The following is a 24,024-nucleotide window of genomic DNA, read 5'->3' as shown; positions in this document are numbered from 1 at the left end:
GGTGATAAGCAGTGCTCACGTCTAAATGTGAGTCAAAGGATTTGTGCATCGCTTGCCACAAATTAGTTGCAAAACGCGGGTCACGATCAGAGATGATGGAAGGTGGTATGCCGTTCCTAGCGACTACTTCCTTCTAATAGATATCTGTGAGTGTAGAAAACTTGGGCGGTTTCCTTGATTGCTAGAAAGTGTGCAGACTTAGTCAGTCGATCAACGATCACCCTGATGGTGTCGTTTCCTTGCTGGGATCTAGGTAAACCAGTGACATAGTCCATGGAAATTTGCACCCATTTCCATGTTGGGATCTCGGGTTGTTGCAGTAGTCCTGATGGCTTCTGGTATTCGACCTTGACCCTAGCACAGGTCAAACATTTACTACCATAGGTTGCTGTGTTAGCTTTCATGTGGGGCCACCAGTACAGGGTCTTGAGATCTTGGTACATCTTGTCAGAATCAAGATGCACTGAGTGACGAGACTTGTGTGCTTCGTCCATCACAAGCTCTTGTAGGTTCCCATAAGATGAACCCATTTACGTTCCACGAAGTGGTGAGTACCGTCTTCCCTGGGTTCAAGTCGCTTTTCCATGCCCTGCATGGACTCAGCAAAAAGGTTCCCTTCTTCCAATGCTTCGACCTGGGTGTTGCGGATTCTGGGTAGGAAGACTGAAGTGAATGATAAGCTGTAACGCATGTACAAGCTTAGGTTTGGTTTCCTCACGACAGGGGGTGTGATGCGTGTTAGTGTGTATATGTTTTTAATATATAATTAAGCCCTTTTTACACTTTTAACCAAGTTTTAAATTTATAAAACACGATATTTACTAACACTAAACACACATATGGGCAAGTGCACCCATCGTGGACGTAGTATAGTGTTGGTAAGATACCGAGGTCGTCCAAGGACACAAGAGCTTTTAATACCGGTTTATCCTCAACGTCTAACCAAATCAAAAAGTTAGAAAAATGTTTTAAACTAAGAAAAATAAAAACTAACTAAATGCTGAAAAATAAAATAAAATAAAAACAGATAGACAAGATGAATCACTTGGATCCGACACGTGTATTAGTATAACCTTTGATTATTTTCGCACTTTTGCACTTGTTTAAGAGATTATCTTAGTTATTGTAGTAGGCCCCTCTTTTGAAGGCGACGTTACCCTCAACCCAGTAGTTTGAGTCAGCAAGGATACAATCCTAAAGGGTCGGATTATTGAAAGATAATGAATTAAGTTATTAATGCAAATTATGGTAGGCCCCGCTTTTGGCGGTGACGTTACCCTCGGCTAAGTAGTCTGAGTCAGCAGGGATACAGTCCTAAATAGCCGGGTTATAGTATTAATAGTAGTTAGCTTATGAGGGGGTCAAAGAGTTTGGATCCCCGCCATCCAATACCTATGGGCATTGAAGGAGATCCTACTAAATTTGACCCAGGTCCCAAGCAGGACCTCTAAACGCTGAACAAGGGCAAGACCTTTACCAAACCGTTCCCTTAACCCCCGACCAGGTAGCCAACATACCTCCATATAGACCGTGGAGATATGAATGGTGAAAATCTTTTATTTTATATAGACAGTAAAATAATGCCAAGACACCACGGACAAACGATAAGGAAAGATCACCTTCAACATAAGTAACTAGTTATTAAAGTCATTAATACAAAACCAAATAAAAAGTGCAAAAGATTAAAAATAAAAAGTATTATACTAAACACTTGTCTTCACCAAGTGATGTAAGAGACTTAGGCAAACATGGCCTTGATTGTCAAGAACTCTTACGATCAATCTTGGATCCCGAGACGACTCACACACTCTACGATGGACAATGGATGATGGTGGTGGATGATGGTGTTATGGTGGTGGTGGGTGGTGGATGAAGTGTGAGAGAGGTGGTGTGCCAAGGGATGAGAGAGAATGAAACCAAGCTCCTCTATTTATAGGCTGGACAGAACGCTGGACACGGCCCCGTGTCCGCTGGACACGGCCCCGTGCCCGTCTGACACCCTCTCTCTTCATTAAATGTAATTGCGAATTACAATTAATGCGCCTGCTGTACTTTCAACACGCCCCCGTGTTCGCTGGACACGGCCCCGTGCCCAGCAATAGAAGCTTCTACTGGTTTGTCTTATCTGCTGCTTCCTGGGCACGCCCCCGTGTTCGCTGGACACGGGGCGTGTTCAGACTCTGTTTTCTTCTCTTTGTCTTGGGAGGTGCCGTTGAGGGTCCGGGCAGTCCACTTTTGTTCCTTTTCTTGTATTTATGGTAGAATTAGGGGTCTTTTTGCTTCTTTTGTGATTTTGAGCTCATTTCATCCTGAAAATACAAAAGGAAGACAAAAACACTCTTTTCCCAACATTAGTACTTAAAAAGGGTTAGTTTTATGCCTTAATTGATGTGTTTTATATGTTGCATTTTACACACATCAAATACCCCCACACTTGAACTTTTGCTTGTCCTCAAGCAAAACTCTTTTAATGTGGCTTACACTCCCAAATGGAATAGGTAGAAGAGAAGTTTTTTAGCTTGTCCTAGAGTGTCGGGAATCCAAGGTTTGTATAGGTTTTATTTTTATTTTATTTACAATCCTATTCGTCATGATTTATTTTGAACTTTTTCATAAGATAAACTACTTATTTTGGTATAACATGCCTTATTAAAATTCCATTTATATACAAGTTCACATACCTCACGGGAGATCACTCAATCACTCGGCCGAAGGTGTATATTTAAGTGAATCGCTCGAGAGCGGCACGGACTTACGTTTTCCATATGCTTGCCAAGCGATCAATCCTCCTCCTTTTTAACTTTTTACCTTTGTAAATATCAAGAGGACTTTTGGGGTGAAGGCTTGGGTTTAAAGGTGGGTAGTTGGTTAGTGGTTAGTAAAAAGGGCGAAAATCATAACAAGTGTCGGTTTTCATAAAATACCTTATTTTTAGTGACATTTATTTTTGAAGTATTTCTCCAAACAAGCTTTTGTAGCTTTTGTTTGTTTTTGACTTCATTATTCATCATTTTTTTTTTCGTCACGTAAAGGGTATGTTTATGAAAAACCGAGCTTGTTACTAAAATAAGGGTGAAAAAATGAAAAAGGTTTTTGGTGGGTAAAAAAAATTGTTTTGGGGGTAATGAAATGAAAGGTTTAGGCTCAAAGGGGTTTTTCTAGGGGGATTTTGGGTAGGTAAAAAAAAATGAAAAATAATGGTTTTGAAAGAAAAATAGTTAGTCCTAATGCCTCCATCATTTACTTACTTGGGTTTAAGTTGGTAAGGACCGGGAATGTATCGTCGTGGCAAGTTCTAGATTTGTAAAGACCGAGCGGCTATTCACACAAGAAACGAAAAATGAGCATTTAATCTAAATATGTATATTTTTATGCTCAATAAAGGCTCAAAACTCACTTTTGTGGGAATGGGTTTTTAATGTGATCAAGCATATATAATCGAATTTTTAACTAGACTTGTTATACCGTTTCATAATTTTCTTATGTTAGTTCTTTTTATCACGACGCTATCGGTTGTAAAAAAAAAATATATAATCCTTTTATAACTTGTTATTCCCAACTTAAACTAAGACAAGTAAATAAAAAAAATGAAAAAGTTTTTGAAAAAATTTGGGGTGTTTAGCGGTTCCAATAGAGTTTTGTGTAAGGCTTGTTTTAGGATTTTGCAAAATTTCAAGGTTTTAGCATCCAATACCCCCACACTTAAATTACACATTGTCCTCAATGTGTCCAAAAATAAAGTTTTTGGTTGATTAGAATATGTAAAAGTGTGTTTAAAAACAAAGTTTTGTGTTACTGGCGCTCTGGACACGGCCCCGTGTTGACCGGGCACGGCCCCGTGGTCAAGTGCCAGTAACAAAAATTATAGAATTGAAACAGAAGTCTGGACACGGGGGCGTGTCCGCTGAACACGGCCCGTGTCCAGTTACCTGAACTGGGTGATTTCCTGCAGGGGGCTCAGCACGGGGCCGTGTTGGTTGGGCACGGCCCGTGTGGAGCCTTCTGTTATGGAGATTTTTGTCGGTTTGTTCTGTTCTTCTGCATGGTTCCATTTTTTCTCGTTCCCTTTTTCATCCATTACCACCATGAATGTGATTTATTCTGCAAAAACTAAAAGATTAGACTAAACTAAGGATAGGTCCGCGGAATGCCTCCGTGGTGCGCCACGTTTATAAGGGTCCTTGGCTAGACCCGATTCCCGGTCACACGTCTTTTGATTGGAGTGCCTTGCCTCCCAAGTTACACCGTCGGAGAGCGGCATCCAAGCTTGAATCAATAACCTTCATGTAGTGGACCGGGTCGTCATCCTCTATTCTCTTCCCAACTCCAAACTTTACCTCATCGTCCCCATATCTCAAAGTTAGTGTCCCGTCATTCATGTCCACTACTGCTTGTGCGGTGGCAAGGAAAGGCCTCCCTAGAATAAGGGGGACCTCGGTGTCTTCCTCCATGTCGAGTATGACAAAGTCAACAGGATAAACGAATCTGCTTACCCTTACCAAGACATTCTCGATGACACCTTGCGGGAACTTGACCGATCGATCAGCGAGTTGTATGCTTATTTTTGTGGGGCTTGTGGTTCCCAAGCCGAGCCTTTTGAACATTGAAGAGGGCATGAGGTTAATGCTAGCCCCTAAGTCGGCCAAGGCATTGCGAACGGGAGATTCCCCTATTGAGCATGGAATCGTGAAACTTCCGGGATCGATCTTCTTTTGGGGTAGTTTATTGAGTACGAGGGCAGAGCATTCTTCGCCTAAATTAACTAATTGCAAATTTTCAATTTTCTTTTTATGTGTAAGGAAGTCCCTCATAAATTTAGAGTATTTGGGCATTTGGGTTAGGACTTCGATAAAAGGAATATTGACATGCAATTGTTTTAGCAAACTTTCGAATTTTGCGAATTGCTCATTGGTTTTCTGACGAATTAACCTACCGGGGTACGGAACTCGAGGGGCCTTGGTAGGCTCTGTTGATGGGGGAGTGTCCTTCTCCTGCAGATGTGTTGGCGTTGATTCTTCCGTTGCTGGAGGTACTTCTGCAGGCCCTACGGTGCGGTTTCGTAGTGTGATGAGGTGAACTTGCGCCTTTGGGTTGGTTTCGGTATTGCTAGGTAATGCGCCTTGTGGTCTTTCGGAAAAATTTTGAGCTAGTTGACTTATTTGTTTTTCTATGTTTTGAATGCTAGCTTGTTGATTCCTAAAATTTGATTCTAATTGTAGGAATCTTTCCGAATTTTTCTTATCAGTGTCGGAGACAAGGCGAGATATGGTATCTTCGAGCCTCTCTCTTCCACTTTGTTGAGTGAAATTTTGCGACTCATTTCTTGATTGCTGAAAGTTTGTTCGTTGCGGTTGTTGGTTACTACTATTGCCGGGCTCCCTCCAACCAAGGTTTGGGTGGTTTCGCCATCCTTGGTTGTAGGTCCCCGTTGGAGGACCCGATGGCCTAGGTCTATTATCAATGTAGTTTACCATTTCTTGTTGATCGTCCGTTTCTTTCATGCAACTCCAATTTTCATGTGACCCACCACACCCTTCACAAGCCATGACCGAGACTGTTTTGGTCATTTCTAATTTTTTTATTTTTGAAGAAAGGGCCTCGATTTGGGCTTGTAAAGAGGTGCTTTCGTCTACCTTATGGGCGCCCGGGGCGATAGTTTTATTTCCCCGGGGAGTGTGCCACTGAAAATTGGTTTGAGCGATTTCCTCAATCTGATTATATATTTCGTGTGGGCGACGATTACCTAAAAGTCCCCCGGAGCTAGAATCAAGTGTCTGCCTAGTGTGTGGCAACAACCCATTGTAGAAAGTGGATACTTGTTGCCATATTGTGAGGCCGTGATGGGGACACTTGCGTAATAGCTCCTTGAACCTTTCCCAAGTTTCATATAAGGATTCCCCGTCCTCTTGTGAGTATGTGTTAATTTCAGCCATTAATTTAGCAGTTTTAGAAGGAGGGAAATACTTATATAGAAATTTTTGGGCTAGTTCATCCCAGGTGTTTACCGATCCAGCTGGGAGGGTGTTGAGCCAAGCTTTCGCTCGGTCTTTTAGTGAGAATGGAAACATACGAAGGCGGATGGCGTCGTTTGATGCTCCATTGATCCGAAAGGTATCACATATTTCTAAGAAATTAGTTATATGTAGATGGGGATCCTCGTCCGCGAGCCCGTGAAAGGTCGCGGAGTTTTGGAGCATTTGTATCAAGTGCGGTCGAAGTTCGAAGTTATTGGCTTCGACATTCGGGACATTGATAGCGGCGCCGAGATTACCTACGGTGGGCCGTAAGTAATCCATGAGGGTACGTTGGTCCGCCATTGGGGGTGGATCACCCGAGACCTTCTCTTGGTTTTTGGCTTTTAACCTTTTTCTGAGAAAGCGTTCGGGTTCTTCTAATGGTTCCTTTATGTCTTTATTGGAACTGGAGCTCATACACTACGTGAAGTTGGCGTCGGGTTCCAAGTCCTGCAATAAAAACAGAAAGGAATGTTGGTCAGAAGGTTCACCACGGCCCCGTGTCTAGCGAACACGGCCCCGTGGTCGGAGTTACAGTGATTGTTTTTCAGATCCCAGTTACTGGAAGTTGGACACGGCCCCGTGTTGCACCGACACGGCCCCGTGGTCAGCCTTCTGTAACTTGAAAAACAAAAACTGCCAGTAACGTTGCTGAGCACGGCCCGTGTCCGACCAGGCACGGCCCCGTGCTGAGCTCTGCAGAAGCTGAAAAATCTAAAAAAAAATCCTAAAAATTAAAGAAAAATAAAAAAGATGATTAGGCCGTTGATTCCTAACTTTCTTAAAATCCTTGTGTCCCCGGCAACGGCGCCAAAAACTTGATGCGTGTTAGTGTGTATATGTTTTTAATATATAATTAAGCCCTTTTTACACTTTTAACCAAGTTTTAAATTTATAAAACACGATATTTACTAACACTAAACACACATATGGGCAAGTGCACCCATCGTGGACGTAGTATAGTGTTGGTAAGATACCGAGGTCGTCCAAGGACACAAGAGCTTTTAATACCGGTTTATCCTCAACGTCTAACCAAATCAAAAAGTTAGAAAAATGTTTTAAACTAAGAAAAATAAAAACTAACTAAATGCTGAAAAATAAAATAAAATAAAAACAGATAGACAAGATGAATCACTTGGATCCGACACGTGTATTAGTATAACCTTTGATTATTTTCGCACTTTTGCACTTGTTTAAGAGATTATCTTAGTTATTGTAGTAGGCCCCTCTTTTGAAGGCGACGTTACCCTCAACCCAGTAGTTTGAGTCAGCAAGGATACAATCCTAAAGGGTCGGATTATTGAAAGATAATGAATTAAGTTATTAATGCAAATTATGGTAGGCCCCGCTTTTGGCGGTGACGTTACCCTCGGCTAAGTAGTCTGAGTCAGCAGGGATACAGTCCTAAATAGCCGGGTTATAGTATTAATAGTAGTTAGCTTATGAGGGGGTCAAAGAGTTTGGATCCCCGCCATCCAATACCTATGGGCATTGAAGGAGATCCTACTAAATTTGACCCAGGTCCCAAGCAGGACCTCTAAACGCTGAACAAGGGCAAGACCTTTACCAAACCGTTCCCTTAACCCCCGACCAGGTAGCCAACATACCTCCATATAGACCGTGGAGATATGAATGGTGAAAATCTTTTATTTTATATAGACAGTAAAATAATGCCAAGACACCACGGACAAACGATAAGGAAAGATCACCTTCAACATAAGTAACTAGTTATTAAAGTCATTAATACAAAACCAAATAAAAAGTGCAAAAGAATAAAAATAAAAAGTATTATACTAAACACTTGTCTTCACCAAGTGATGTAAGAGACTTAGGCAAACACGGCCTTGATTGTCAAGAACTCTTACGATCAATCTTGGATCCCGAGACGACTCACACACTCTACGATGGACAATGGATGATGGTGGTGGATGATGGTGTTATGGTGGTGGTGGGTGGTGGATGAAGTGTGAGAGAGGTGGTGTGCCAAGGGATGAGAGAGAATGAAACCAAGCTCCTCTATTTATAGGCTGGACAGAACGCTGGACACGGCCCCGTGTCCGCTGGACACGGCCTCGTGCCCGTCTGACACCCTCTCTCTTCATTAATTGTAATTGCGAATTACAATTAATGCGCCTGCTGTACTTTCAACACGCCCCCGTGTTCGCTGGACACGGCCCCGTGCCCAGCAATAGAAGCTTCTACTGGTTTGTCTTATCTGCTGCTTCCTGGGCACGCCCCCGTGTTCGCTGGACACGGGGCGTGTTCAGACTCTGTTTTCTTCTCTTTGTCTTGGGAGGTGCCGTTGAGGGTCCGGGCAGTCCACTTTTGTTCCTTTTCTTGTATTTATGGTAGAATTAGGGGTCTTTTTGCTTCTTTTGTGATTTTGAGCTCATTTCATCCTGAAAATACAAAAGGAAGACAAAAACACTCTTTTCCCAACATTAGTACTTAAAAAGGGTTAGTTTTATGCCTTAATTGATGTGTTTTATATGTTGCATTTTACACACATCAGGGTGCCAGCCACCACAGTGGCTCTGCCCAGATGGTACTTGATTACGCATTCGCAGTCGTTAAGGACTCCGACCCATCAACGCGGTCGCATGTTCAACTCCTTTGGATCAAAGTAATGTCTCCATATCTTGAGTGCAAACACTACTTGTCCCAATCTCCCAGTCAGGGGCAGTGTAGCCCTTTTCGTGAACCTTGAGTCGACGTGATGCGTATGCAATGATCTTCTCAACTAAGTCCCTGGATGGACGCGTCATATTAAACAACGAAATCATCTGTACCATCTGGTAACGAAAGAATGGGTGTACTACAGGGGTTCACCTTCAACTGTTGGAATACGGATTCCTGAGCAAGCTTTAGAGTTACGAGGGTTTGTGCATACGATCGAGAAAACGAGTTTCACAACGCCAAAAGTCGTTCGCTGGAAACTAACATAAGGTTGTTTGTGTCGTAGGAGCTCCATGGTAAGTGTGGGTGTCGCTCGGATCCCTACTAGCTCTTCAAGTAGATTTGGATGTCGTCGGAGAAAACAAGTGACATATTCGTCAGGTTAGACTAAATTCGAATGTCATGCCAGAGGAGTTATATCGGTCGTAACAAGATCAAAGGACAGTACTTGTGGTATCATCATATTTATGGCCCAATGCTCAGCGAGTAATGTTCGTGGAGTGTAACCTGTCCAAGCGAGTGTCCGCGGTCGTAGGGTTCAGAAGTATATCGCGTATGGATGTGGAAACATGAGAAAGGGTAGTCGCAATCGATGAGTAGGCGTTTAAGAACCCATAACAGGGTTTACCTGATGTCGATGGTATAGCTGGTCGTACGCAAGTGGGTATAGCTAAGATAAAGTTTGCCGTTGATCAAATAGAGATGTCACGCGGAAAGATCAATGATAACAAGAATTCACCGTAGTAGTGTGGTTATGATGCATGTTTGTAGTGTGAAGGTTCACTAAGACCTCCGCCAAAGGTTATTGGACTCGCCCACATGCTAAGGAGGAACAGTTCTCCTGGATCAATGAACTTAGATGGGTTTGTGATTCATCGAGTCAATAAGTAACCAAATTTGGGGAAATTTCCTTTCGGTCGCGCGAACGAATCCAAAATACGTCTGTGTAGTCGTGAGGTTCCAAAGAAAAGACGCGAAAACGTATTCAAGAGAGTATGATCGTATCAACAATGCATCACCGCTCTCAAGGTTTCAAGGAGTAATCACCAATGATTGAGAGTCGAGCCTTCCCATCTCTCTAAACTATAGGGTGTTCGTTTCAGTGTCTCAGCATGGGGAAGCGAGAACGTAATGTCACTGTGGTAAGAGTGTGATGGTTTGGCCTAAGCCAATGGTAGAAATTAGACATATCATTAATCAACAATCATGTGTCGGTACAAAAGCTAGTGAAAAGATTTCACATAATTAAGATAAACTATCGTAGGATCAAAATGCGACTCTTGTAGTGTAAGGGGGAAAGGGGTGAGGTAAATGCGTAGTTCATCGTGTCCGTCTGTAGGTTGAGTAATTCGTATCTCCGTTCACGAGTGTCCCGAAGGCTGTCCCGGCATTAAGAAGCATCCATTTGCTAAGTTAGGTATACGAAGGTGTAAATCAAGGTAGAATATAAATTATCCACCCAACAGGGTAATGGGATCATCTTGTGGTCGATGGAAATCATGGTATGGTTGTTAGCGTTTCAATATATCAGTTGCCGATCGAAGAAACGGGAAGTTAGTGAGGTTCATACGAAGAATCGAGTGAAAACAGGGGTCCAACAATAACCGAAGAATTCAACCAAGTAATCCGTTGTCTAGAAGTAATTCCAGTAGTGGTGCATGGCGGCACGACACAAAAGGGAAGTTTATTGCATCAGGGTCGCAGAAGTACATCACTTGTCCAAAACAAAATTTGGTTTATAGGGTTTCGAGTTGCAAAACGACGAACGCATGTAACTATGACGGCTTCGTTTCTGGTGACGACGACAGGTGGAGATGATTAGGTTCATCAACATGGATGCGTGCGTATAGTTCTCCTAATCCCGAGTTCGTTTGGGTTGGTTCGGGTCTACGTGAATGTCGACATGCAAACTGAATATACGGAGGGTCAGATCTGAATCCTGGCTGTAACGGCGACGTCATGTCGAGACAATTGCATGAATAGGTAGAATGCATAAAATGGTTGTCGTAGCGAGGTAACGAGAAAACAGGAAAAAGAATTTGATCACTACTTGCCAAGGTTCGAGTAAACAGTTGAGTATCACAAAGAACGCATTAGGGCTAATAGACAACATGCTACTACCCTAACTAAACATACCATAAACAGCACACCATGCAAAAGTAATCTAGCAAGTCGGCGATACAAACATAAATCATACCACCTAGAGTGTTGAGTCTTGCACGTGGAGCGAAGCGTCGTTGTGGAGCGTTGAGCACTGAACATGTTATAGTCTGGTTTTGTCAAAAAGCTTTTCCCCTTTTTAAAACCAAGTTCACTATAACCAATGGCTCTGATACCAATCTGTCACACCCTCAAAATCCACAAGCGGAGTATTACCGCGAGGCGTGTGACTGACCAGGATCATACCACCAATTATAATAAACATTAAATAAAGTAAAGTAAAACCAACGTTTAAAGTTCCCCAAACCAAAGTCCAAAACCAAGTTTAATAGTCAGCGGAAGCATTTAAGTTCAAAACCAAAATATAAGTTTTAAATTTAATAAAGTTTTTCATGAACACGCAGCGGTTCATGTCCCACAACGACTCCTGCTCCAATGCAAGCTCCAGCTAAAAACCTAACGACCTGCAAGGCATGTAACAACGAGTCTACAACAAAGTTGAGCGAGTTCACAGTTGGTTGTCCATTTTAAAGTTGTTCCAAAACCATAAATTCATTCGTAAACCATGAGTTAACCAATTCCTTGTTTCCCAAACCATAACCATAACCAGTGGGGCTACCCCATGTTATGAACCACTAGACTAGTTATATACATTGGCGTCCTTCCCAACCGAGGACGGAGGTACGTATTCTACCCATCCGAGAATACGCAGGTTAAATGTAGTCGTCCTTCCCAATCCGAGGACAGAGGTACGTATTCTTCCCAATTCGAGAATACGCAGGCTTAGTGCAGGCGTCCTTCCCAATCCGAGGACGGAGGTACGTATTCTTCCCAATCCGAGAATACGCAGGTTAATTGTAGGCGTCCTTCCCAATTCGAGGACGGAGGCACGTATTCTTCCCAATCCGAGAATACGCAGGTTTAATGTAGTCTATTAGTGGTGAATATACAGGTTTCATTTTAGCTTCTTAATCACATTCCCAACCCACCGGGAGTCCCATGCCTTAAGAGTGTGAACTCACCTTTGGTTGCTCGGTTTGACTCTTGAAAATAGCTAACAGTCAAGGTCGGTCAATCACGTCCTACTATGATTACCAGTTAGTCATTTAGTAGTTTCAAATTGAGCACAAAGTTCCTACACGTATCTACTACATAACATGCACCCACAACAGTTCACGCCCATATAAACATCCCATCTATAACCATTCAAAAGCAAGCATACAATATTGCACACAACACTTTCATTGACATATAACACGTTAGATCATCCTCAGATAACGTCCCCGACATTTAGACACGCAAACTACTACTTATGTCGTTTCAACTTTAACATTCAAAACTGGGCTGTTTTCGGGCATTTTAATAAAATAGTTAACTTATTCCAAAAATTCCCAAATTTTTATAGAATGTTTTAAACAATCCAAATATTATTGTGTAAAAATCTCGGGATCCATTTCATTACCAATTATTTTATAAAAATCATTTACCGGGCTGCAATCAGATTCGTCACTTTCTGACTGCAGTCCACGGAATAATTCATTTAAAATTCATCGTAATTCTGATTGATGAAATTCCAGTTGGACAATTACAATGACGTCAGTGAACATCTACAGTACAAATTTCATGAGCTAATTCTACACCGATTTCAAGTTATGACGAAAAAAATAAGACACATTTTCTGCAAAAAAACGCAGCTTTTGCTGCTGTACAAATCAGTCATTTAAAAATATTAAACAATGTCCAAAAATCACGATTCCAGTCCCATTAGAAGCGTATTTCGAGATAACACGTTATAGACTCAAGAAAATCAATTTTTCGTTAAGTTATGACACGGTTACAGCCGATTAAAGTCGGCTGTAAATGTCGGACAGATTCTGTTCTCGTTACCCGAACCCCATAAACGTCTCATAATCGAATCCGATCAGTTATAACATCAACTACAGCAAATTATAGGCTGTTTATATGTTGTTTATCACTATAAATCGTCATTATTATTTAAGATACCAAATCCTAACAACCAACTGATCAAATCACCCAACCAACATGATCCCTAACTAACCTAATCCTTTAACATCATCATATGCACCAAGAACATTAAAACCAAACAAAAAAAGCAGCAAGATCATGCAACACCATACCATAATCACACAACAACTTAACCAACGTCATCATCACGCAACCACAACTAACGACCTCGATTCCCTTTTTTTTTTTAACAAAAACCCTAGCGCTAACAACTTATCATAGTAACCTCACAAAACAAAACAAAACAACATAACGCGTACATGAACGATAGAGAGGGAGGGATCAACTAACCATAAAAAAAAGAGTGAGAGGGTGATATGCGAGGGAGAGTTGGATCGCTGGGGGGGGGGGGGTCTCCTGCTTGCTAAACGTCGATCCAAAGAGAGCAAGACTAGGGTTTCTTTTTTTTTTGATTCTCCATACATACACGTACGTACATAATAAAACAAGGGGGGTTGGGCGATTTGGCTAGATGGGCCGCAAGGAAAGGGGTGGTTCAAAATTTCACATGAACTTCTCAAAATTTGTCCAAGATCACGTGCATGTATATATGATCCATGTAAATATTAGTGTCCACTTTCTAAATTTCACATGAACTTCATGGCCCATCAATTCTCTGATGTACAATTGATATAATTCAAAACATGCATGTCTTATATTTGGTTTAATATTTGTTTAGCATCATTATTATTATTATTTACAACAAATATTAAGAATATGTAATAACAAGCACATGGTTTAGCATCAATTCACTAATATGATATATATATGTTAGTCATGTTATGGTTAGGGTCTCATAAGTATCGGGTTATGCGAGTTATGACATGGTTCAAATGGTTCGGGTTGGTTCAAACAAATAACTGAGTTATAAACTCATAACGAGAATTTGAGTCAGGAAGGATAGCTGGTTTTCTAGGATGTCACATATATGGTGTTCTGGTGGTAGTGGTGGTGGCGGAGCAAGGGTGGCTATGGAGATGCTGAAGTGTAGTTCAGATCTAGATCTAGGGTGTCTTTAGATAAAAGGTAGATAAACTAAAATGCCCGTGCATCTTAAATTTTAAAAAAACTTCCTATTTGATCTTTACAACTAAAACATAATATATTTCAAAATTTCATTACTAACCATTTAATATTTCATTTATTTAACGAGTTAATTACACCGTAAGTCCCTGTGGTTTATGAAAAGTAACAACCTTAGGTACTAATAGTTTAAAGTAACAATCTAAGGTTTTAACTTTTGATTTTGTAACATCCTAGGGCCTTAAGGCTAACGGGTGTTAAATACTAACTGAAAACTTATGGTATTTTTGTCAATTAAGAACTTAGTACCAACCTTGTTACTTTGGAGAAACCACAGGGAGTAACCCCGCAACTAACTCTGATAGTATTTAAAACACAAATTTTATTTTTTTTCTCATTTTCTTGAACTAAGTTTTTTTATTATTTAACTAAAAATATAAAAAATGAGGACAAACCAAAGCAAGCTAATTTATAAAATCCAAAATGGTCAATATGAGTTATAAAAAAACTTCTCAAAACCGTGGAATAACTCACTTTTCATTCTAAGCCTTTTTACACATAATTCAATTTTAGTAAAAAAAAAAAATAAAGTTTGTATCCATCAAGAACTAAATTCAACTTTATTAAAAAAGCTGCACATGGTTGATCAATATGAAGTTTAGTATGAAGGTGGTCATCAAACAATAAATCAAATAAGAAGTTTATATCCATCATATACCTATCCATTCATCACAATTTTGTTTGAACTAAATTTCTACGAAGTTTAGCATATCTTTATTCTCATCCATTCATCACTTTATATCCATCAAGAACTAAATTCTCATGTGCATGGTGTTCACCAAAAAATGGTTGGATGGTTCCACGACATGTTGCCGATGGTGGTTCCACGGCACGATGTCGGTTGTGGTTCCACGGTATGGTGGTGGTACGTCATGATGATGCGACGGTGTTGGGTGGTGCAACAATTCGGTGGTGCGACGATTGGATGCTACGTTGGGTGAAGATTGGGTAGTGCGATGGTTCGATGGCACGGTGGTGGTTCAATGGTTAGGTGTTTGTGCGACAGTACTAAATGATCACAACTAGTGTAACACCTCGCGCTGCGCGCGGGAATTTGGTCGGTATTGTTACGTTATCGACACTCATTATAGCCACGGGAAGAGAATACCCCAAAAAAAATAAAATAAAACCGATATGCCCAAAAGGATATGAACATGTCATTTACATCATTCTGAAACTATAAAAACGAATAGCAGTACCGGTTCGTAATACTTATATCGGTACCAACGTTGTTAGGTTGTAATCAGTACGGTTCGTTACGATACCGGTATAATACCAACATTCGTATAGATTATGATACCACAGTTGCGTATTCATCTTTTTTAAAAGTTAATGTAGGTTAATATAAAAAAATTAAAGTACATGATATATTAAATATAACTAAAAAAATGTTTGCTTTTCTATCATAAAGTTTATTACAACACTTAAAAAAATTAGTAAATAATATAATAATAAAAAGCAAAAAAAAAGTAAGTAAATAATATAAGGTCAGAAAGCATATTTCTAACAAATATGTGTTGAAGGGGAAATAAAAGAAAACAAACTGTAATGGTGAAATCCAAAACTTAGAAAGATGACTGGTACATAATTGAAAAGACAAAAACATGACTATTGCGCCGACATTTATGAATTAATACATATATACAATGTGTATCTATTTTTTGTTTGATTAACTTTATTTTTCTCTTTTATTAAATAAATATTTCAACATATTTAATAAAAATTAAAAATAAATGCCACCTAAGATAGTTTACCCTCTCATTCAGGTTAATTATATAGGATTAGCAAATAAAATAAACTTTAATGAGTTAATTAGAACAATTTTTTTTTTCTGAGTGACCTAATTAAAACACTCCTAAAACCTGGTTATTATTTTGTGAAATATTCCCGTTAATTTACTTGGAAGCTAATTACTGAAGTGGCTTCAAATTAGCTTTAATACGTCAATTACGTATAATTACTTAAAAATGGTTTACATACATAATTAAAAAGGTTTAATTAAATAATAAGAAAAAAAAAGAAAAATTATGTTTTATATATTACAAGAGTTAATTTTGTGGTTAGTCCCTGTGTTTTCTCCCAAGTTTAAAGTTAGGTACTAAGTTCTTAGTTAATTTTTAACGGTCATTAGCCTTAAGGCCATATGATGTTACAAAATCAAAAGTTAAACTTTAGATTATTACTTTGAACTATTAGTACCTGAGTTTGTTACTTTCTATAAACCACAGTGACCGACGGTATACAAAATCAAAAGTTAAACTTTAGATTGTTACTTTAAACGATTAGTACATGAGATTGTTACTTTCTATAAATCACAGGGACTAACGGTATAATTAACTCTTTATTTAACCAACTTAGTATAATATAAAAAAAGAAAAAAAAAGAAAAAAAATGTTAATGGTGTTTTAGATCTTACCTAAAATGAGGTGACCTAGCAACCCACTATAGAGCAGACACACATTAGTGGAAATATTATTAGTGTTAATTGCTAGAGTAGCAGGGCAGGCAGGCAAGGGAGGGGTCTGGTTGGTGAATCTATTAACCACCAAGAATAGCAGCAAAGCAATGGCTATGGCATCATCAAGGTTATGGGCTTCCAAAGCTGCTTCATACCTCAGGATCTCCACTTTCAACAGACCTTTTGCAACTCGTAATTCATTCCATCACCTTTCTCTCTTAATTTCATTTCATTGCTTTTGTCTTCTCCCCTAAATTTATGTGTGTTTGATCTATCTAGGGTTTCCATACGTCGAGCATTTGATACTCTTACTTGGGATTTTGAGTATTTGATCTGTGTAGAAGAAATATTTAACAGTTTGAATATTTTGTTAATCTGTTTGATTAGTTAGACCTATTATCAAACATGTATGTTCGATCATGTGACTCGATATAGGTTCTGGATGATTGTACGTTGGTTGTTGGTTGTACTTGTGTGTGTGTGTGTGTTAGCACTCTGATTTTAGACATAATGTGAATCTAGGTTTTAAAAAGCGTGACGCCACAGGGTCGGAGCGATGTATTTTTTTCAACTTTTTGGTTTTTCATATAGGTTTTTAGCATCATCTACCTAAAGTTTATCTATAAGTAAGCTCTATATATGATATACATGACCTAAGTGCACAAAAACTCCCCATGTGCCTCAAGCCGCTTTTTTTGTGCGCTGATGCGGCTTTTTGTACAGTGTGCCTCTCACTGAGCACCTCAGGCGCACATTTTTGTTTTCTGAAATGAAAAATGCATGGCCGGCCCTGGGGGTGGGCGGGGAGGACCACCGGCCAGGGCCCGATATTTTGAAGGGCACGTTTTTTTAAGAAAAAAACCGATATGTATATATAAAATATGTTTTAATCGGGTACACACATGCAAACACCAACATAGGCCCCCTTACAAAACTATTCTTATGGTTTAGATTAGTTATTAACCCCTTTGGCATTAGGTTTAGAACTTTAGTTAGCGCAATACCCAATTTCGTTAAGGCGTAAGGGCACATGTTTTTCGAGCTCGAACAGGGTACACGAATTCTTAGGGCCAACCCTCAAAAATGTATGAATATTTGCAGTTGCATTACTATGATAGGCATGGCTATGTTGGGTAAGGAAAAATGTACGAATATTTGCAGTTGCATTACTAATCAAGTGTCTTCTTATGCTTAATCGCACTTAACTGTCAGTCGTCAGTCATGTAACTTTTCTGAACATTTTTGGCACAACTTTTGTACTGGTTATATCTGATTTCAATGTGCAAAAACATATATAATACATGTTAAAACCTTTTAAGGTTACAGTGGCTTGCATTTAATTAGTTTCTTAACTCATAATTATGCATATTTGCTGCTTTCAGTTGTGAAGGATCTAAAGTATGCTGACTCACATGAATGGGCAAAAATCGAAGGTAACTCAGCAACCATCGGGATTACAGACCATGCCCAGGATCACTTGGGTGATGTGGTGTATGTTGAGTTACCAGAAGTTGGGACAGAAGTAACCCAAGGCAACGGTTTTGGTGCAGTTGAAAGCGTTAAGGCTACCAGTGATATTAACTCCCCTGTTTCTGGCAAAGTGGTCCAAGTCAATGAAGAACTCAACACCTCACCAGGCTTGGTAAGTTGCTCATTTATTTTGCAGTTTTATAGATCTAATTACGCGGTTTTATACAAGTGTTTGAACGAACGTTGATGGTGTTTAAACATAAATAAAGGTGGCGTTTATGGTTTAGTATTTATTGATTTTAGGTAAATGGAAGCCCGTATGAGAATGGATGGATTATAAAGGTGGAGATGAGCAATGTGGATGAAGTCAAATCTCTAATGGACAGTGAACAGTATTCTAAGTTCTGTGAAGAAGAAGATGACCACTGAGTTAACCGTGATGTCACTTGGAAGAGGTTTCATTTGCTTGTAAGTGTGCTTGATGGCGTCTCTTTTTTTCGGCTTTGGCTGTTGATGTTTGAATCATGTAGACAGTGAAAAACAATAATCCATGGCTTGGTTTCAAGATTGTTATTTGGGGGTTTCTTTGAAATACTTTTTATATGCAATTTAATCAAGATTTTAGGGACCTTAGTTTCAGCCCTTTGTCTTGAATGAGCTAACCTCGTCGAAATACTTATAGCTAGCATGTTATATACGCTTGTAAAAGTTAAGAGATGTGGTGAATGTGCATTTTAATATCATCTAATTTCATTATCGTACCATTGATCAATCCCATCACTCGCAACAGTTTCAACAAACAAAAGGTGTATAATCCCCCTCGTCACCATTCATTGAGCCAAGTATCATAGACAGATTGATATTTTAACTTCGCAAAAGGTTCTTAGAAGGTAACACGTACACCCGAAATTAGTAAGGGTGCAAATTGTGTTTCGTTGACAGATTCTGGTTAAAATGTTGAACCTGAACATGATCCATGTTATTCTTGTGAAAAACACCAACCCTAACGTTAAAAGTGAAGACACCTACCTTATTACATCACTAGACTTGTATATAGTTTCTAACCATATGCAAAAGCATGTTGAGTGCAAAAATCTACTTTTGAAACCATTGTAATAATAAACTACCATGACAAAAATTAACATAAAAGTCTGACAAATTTGGTGTTAATGGTTTATAGTCATTTATGTTAAATTTAAATCACGTTGAAGTTACATTATCAATATGAGACAGATGGATATGGGTGCCGGGTTAGAATGAAGGTTTTTCGGTGGCTTTCATGAAAAAGTTATTGTCAACTTCATGTGTTACAGTCTCTCTCCATTCGTGGCTTAATGGAATAATTGGGTTCCTAAAAAGATCAATATTTTTATGTGGAGAGCAGAGAAAAAAAGGATTCTGACTGTAGATGTCACACCCCCAAAATCCACCATGCGGAGTATCACCGCTTGGAGGAGTGACATGACCAGGATCGAGCCACCAATCATATTGAACAACGTAACTAAGTAAGTAAAACCAACCACAATACAATTGGTGACCAAAAGGACGAAACCAACTTTAAGTTAACAGCGGAAGCGTAAAACGTAAAACCAAAACAAAAGATCCATAGTTCATAAGTTTAAAGTCCAAAACGTAGGTTTAATAAGTTCATAAGGATTAAATGTTTAGCACGGGACAATATTCCACAACGACCTCCTCCTCGTGCAAGCTCCATAAGTATCTAACGACCTGTAAGGCATGTAACAACGAGTCAACAACAAAGTTGAGTGAGTTCACGGTTGGTTGTTTAGTTTTAAGTTGTTTTGAAAACATAGTTTTTGTTTAGTTGGCTTACTTGTCGTGGGGGTTAACCCATAGCTGAAAATATGTTCAACCAATTTCTCTTTTCCCAAACCATATTTAGTGGGGGCTTCCCCATGTGAACTACTAGACCGTTACGATATCGACTACTAACGAAAATAAGTTGTGCCATACGTCAATGTCTATCATCATTGACAGTTTGCCGTAGTCCATTAGTACACGCCCGTCCGACTGGCACGGTGTGAGGTTTGTTAAACCTAATAGCGCTATTAACTAATGACCCGCTCGCCATTGGCCTCGGCGATTAAGTCGATATATAACGAGGGACTTAATGATAGAGTTTTGTCTAGTAAGTTTTAAGGTTGTTGTCCTACCCAAGGAGGACGAACGTACGTACTCTACCCAAGGAGAATACGCAGGATTAATATTGGCATCCTACCTATGGAGGATGGCGGTACATATCCTACCCAAGGAGGATATGTAGGTTCCGTTTTAGTTCTTTAACCCATTCCCAAACCACCGGGAATCCCATGCCTTAGAAAGTGTGTGAACTCACCTTGGTTTGCTCATTTAGATTAATTACTCAAAAAATCAGTAAATCAAGCACGTCCTAATAAGGTACAGATAACAATCAGTTTCTCATGCATAACACGTATCCTACGTACGGTTTATCTACTCATTACTTCCATCACATACCGCACAATTCAAATATCAAGTTATATCGTTAAGTTACATTATTTTACCCTAAAGTAACATACTATCTCACAAAATAAACAAGTATCCACACAAGTGTTCTAGTATAAGATATATATTCTAAATATATATTTACCCATTTTTATTTACAAAGACCAACCTCTGACACTTTGTATTTTGTTACAAAAATTATGGCGAAGTTTATATTCGAAACACAAGTTATAAAATATACTTGTAACGCTTGTTTAGAAAAATATTTTCTAGATGTTGGAATTTTTAGAAAATTTTGCTAGAGTTTCTTTTGTAAATGGAGGTGTCCATACTATTAAGCATATCATTTTCTTTTCCAAAAATTATGCAACAATCATCAATCATTCACTAAACAATATTACCTTCACCAAGTGTGAAAACAATGCACTCTACGTAGTAACATGAACTTGAGTTTTCGTAAAAACACGTAGTAACTTGGTAAGGTGTTTAGTGGACTTAGTTACCCTCCGAAGCGTATTTATTTCTCTAAAAATCATTTTCTTGAAAGTATTTAGTGTTTACAACTTGTAAACAATTTTTACAAAAATAGAGCTTTTGAACTCTTCTTATAAATAAAAGATTTCTACACTTATTTCATTTCCAAAAATGGTGCAAGTGTATGTAAAGTCATGGTTTTTCCAAAAGTCAATTCTCTAACTTGGTTTATTTACAAAAATCCTTTATAAAACTCGGATCTACATGATCATCAACTTATTTTGTTCACTTATTTTTCAAGAAATCTATTTCTTTCAAGTTCATGTTTAACTAGAAGGTGATTATTTCATGTATCACATAATCACCTTCCTAGTCTTGTTAAATCATGTTTCTAAACATCATTTAACAAGATCCATATGGTGATTAACATCACACAATCCAAGAATCATCATACAATCAACAATATATTCATAACAATATCTTTCTAACAACATTTCATCTTCATGTAAACTTTTATGTTCATGTTTCTTGTTTAACCCTTTTTGTGTTCTTGTTCTTTAGTGTTTTAAACATAATCATCATACTACAACTTTTAACCATAAAAATAAGATGATCAAGAGTTGAACAAGAACTTACTACTAGCACAATGGCTAGGGAAGATCTCTAGTGCAAATATGATGGAGAATGATGATGAAAGTGGTGAAAGAAAGTAAGAAATGAAGTTCCTTCAAGTCCTTCAAGCTTCCACCTTCACAAAGCACCTTCTAACCTTGAATGGGACTTGAAATTTGATGAAGATGGTGGTGATATGGTGGAGGTGGTGGCGGATATGGGTGTGGCCGAGAGGAGGGAGGGAGATGTGAGGACTGGTGTGAATTTTTGAAGTGATGTAGATAATCTAGGGGACCATACTTATAAAGATACCTTCATATATTTTGTTTACAACATCAAGCTACAATCTCATAAAACAATGGAATATAATCTACAGGGCATGGTGTGGATATTTGGTTGGTGATTTTGTGGGTCCTTGGGACCGAATTCGGTTAGGGGGGGGGGGTTGTAATTTTTGTAACTAATTTGGTAAACATAAGTTATAATCTAAGTATATGCTTACCTATGATATTTACTGGAGAAATTAGTGGGTGTTATGGTAAACGGGGATCATGACAAGCCAAGAAATAATTAAGCAATGTGTTTGGCAAAAATTTGGTGTCCCGGGTAATGTCCGGTTGTTCGGTTAGATACCGTTCCGTTAAAGTGTTTAATTATTCCGTAAAGTGTCTTTTATATATATTTTTGTAACACTTTTAATTCCTAACACTTAGGAAAACATTCAGGACCATTTAGTCAATTTTCTGCACAAGACTAGTATGTTAACAAACACATGTAAGTATGATGCAGTAATCAGAAAATAGTTATGTAATTCAACACAGTCATGAAGCACTTTTAATTAACATTAATAAATCGTACGGATACATGAAATCATGTGGGTTGTCACATTCTCCCCCTGTTAAGAAAATTTCGTCCCGAAATTTAACACGTGGTTACTGAGGAAGCTAGTTAAGTTGCGTGGTTTCCTGGTTTTCCTGGGGTGTCACATCATCCCCCCGTTGGTTTGGAATTTCGTCCCGAAATTCTGCAGTAGTTTCTGTCTCAGTAGTGGTTGCGCTTTTCTTAAACAGCTGGGGATACTTGAGTTTCATTTGGTCTTCTCGTTCCCAGGTATACTCTGGGCCACGACGGGAATTCCAACGAACTCGGACAAGAGGTATTCTGGTACGCTTGAGAATCTTAACATCTCGGTCAGTAACCTCTACTGGTTCCTCGACGAATCGCAGCTGGTCATCGATAGTGAGCTCTTTGAGAGGAACTATGAGGGTCTCATCTGAAAGACACTTCTTCAGATTCGACACATGGAAAACATTGTGAACTCCGCTGAGTTCTGTCGGAAGATTCAACTTGTAGGCCACCTTGCCAATTTTCTCAATGATTTCGAACGGTCCAACATATCGCGGGTTGAGTTTGTCTCGTTTGCCAAAATGAACTACACCTTTCCAATGTGAGACTTTGAGTAGCACTCGATCCCCAACCTGGAACTCGAGTGGTTTCCTTCGCTTATCAGCATAGCTTTTCTGACGGTCACGAGCTGCCGCCATTCGTTGTCGTATCTGAGCAATTCTCTCGGTCGTATCTACTACAAGTTCTGGGCCAGTGATTTAGCTATCACCAACTTCTGCCCAACAAAGAGGTGATCGGCACTTCCGTCCGTATAATGCTTCGAACGGAGCGGCCTGGATGCTGGTGTGGTAACTGTTGTTATACGAAAACTCCACTAACGGGAGGTGTTTTTCCCAGCCATTACCAAAGTCGATTACACATGCCCTAAGCATGTCTTCAAGGGTTTGGATGGTGCGTTCAGATTGCCCATCCGTCTGTGGATGATATGCCATGCTCATGTCTAATCGAGAGCCAAAGGACTTGTGCATAGCTTGCCACAATTCAGATGTAAAACGTGAGTCACGATCAGAAATGATGGAGGTTGGCACTCCGTTCCTTGATACTACTTCCTTTAGGTGAATGTCTGCTAGGGTAGAAAACTTATCCGTTTCCTTGATAGCCAGAAAATGTGCAGACTTGGTCAGTTGATCTACGATCACCCAAATAGTGTCATTACCGCGTTGAGATCTAGGCAGGCCAGTAACGAAATCCATGGAAATTTGCTCCCATTTCCATTTCGGTATCTCTGGTTGTTGGAGTAGGCCTGATATTCGGTCTTGACTCTCGCACAAGTCAAACATTTACTAACGTAGGTTTCTATGTGGGCTTTCATACCAGGCCACCAGTATGTAGTCTTTAGGTCGTGGTACATCTTATCCGAACCAGGATGTACTGAGTAACGAGACTTGTGCGCTTCATCCATCACAAGTTCGCGTAAGTTTCCGTAAAGTGGGACCCAGATGCGCCCTGTTAGATAGTAGGCGCCGTCTTCCTTTTGTTTTAGCCGCTGCCTCGATCCTCGTAAGGACTCAGCCCTGATGTTCTCTGCTTTCAACGCTTCAACCTGAGCATCTCGTATTTGAGCGGGAAGGCTAGAGTGAATGGTAAGCTGTAACGCACGTACACGCTTAGGTATAGTATCCTTTCGACTGAGGGCATCGGCCACAACATTGGCTTTGCCCG

General features: G+C 39.5%; 1 protein-coding gene across 1 annotated transcript; it reads left to right on the top strand.

Moving 5' to 3' along the window:
• Positions 1 to 16,398: 16,398 nt before the first annotated feature.
• LOC110909943 (glycine cleavage system H protein 2, mitochondrial) lies at positions 16,399 to 18,525 on the top strand. The gene is made up of 3 exons (XM_022154666.2): positions 16,399 to 16,608; positions 17,799 to 18,058; positions 18,190 to 18,525. The coding sequence occupies exons 1-3, from the start codon at positions 16,524 to 16,526 to the stop codon at positions 18,313 to 18,315; spliced, it is 471 nt and encodes a 156-aa protein (XP_022010358.1). The 5' UTR covers positions 16,399 to 16,523; the 3' UTR covers positions 18,316 to 18,525.
• The last annotated feature ends 5,499 nt before the right edge of the window (positions 18,526 to 24,024 follow it).

This window comes from Helianthus annuus, chromosome 7 (assembly GCF_002127325.2).
Source record: "Helianthus annuus cultivar XRQ/B chromosome 7, HanXRQr2.0-SUNRISE, whole genome shotgun sequence".
NCBI lineage: Eukaryota > Viridiplantae > Streptophyta > Magnoliopsida > Asterales > Asteraceae > Helianthus > Helianthus annuus.
The sequence above is the reverse complement of the archived record's forward strand: the minus strand, read 5'-3'. Positions and strand labels throughout refer to the sequence as shown.

Bases quoted from the DNA above. Each gene is read 5' to 3' on its own strand.
- LOC110909943 (XM_022154666.2), top strand. From the start codon at position 16,524: ATGGCTATGGCATCATCAAGGTTATGGGCTTCCAAAGCTGCTTCATAC. The intron at 16,609-17,798 runs GTAATTCATTCC...TGCTGCTTTCAG, and splicing joins CAACAGACCTTTTGCAACTC to TTGTGAAGGATCTAAAGTAT. The intron at 18,059-18,189 runs GTAAGTTGCTCA...TATTGATTTTAG, and splicing joins TCAACACCTCACCAGGCTTG to GTAAATGGAAGCCCGTATGA.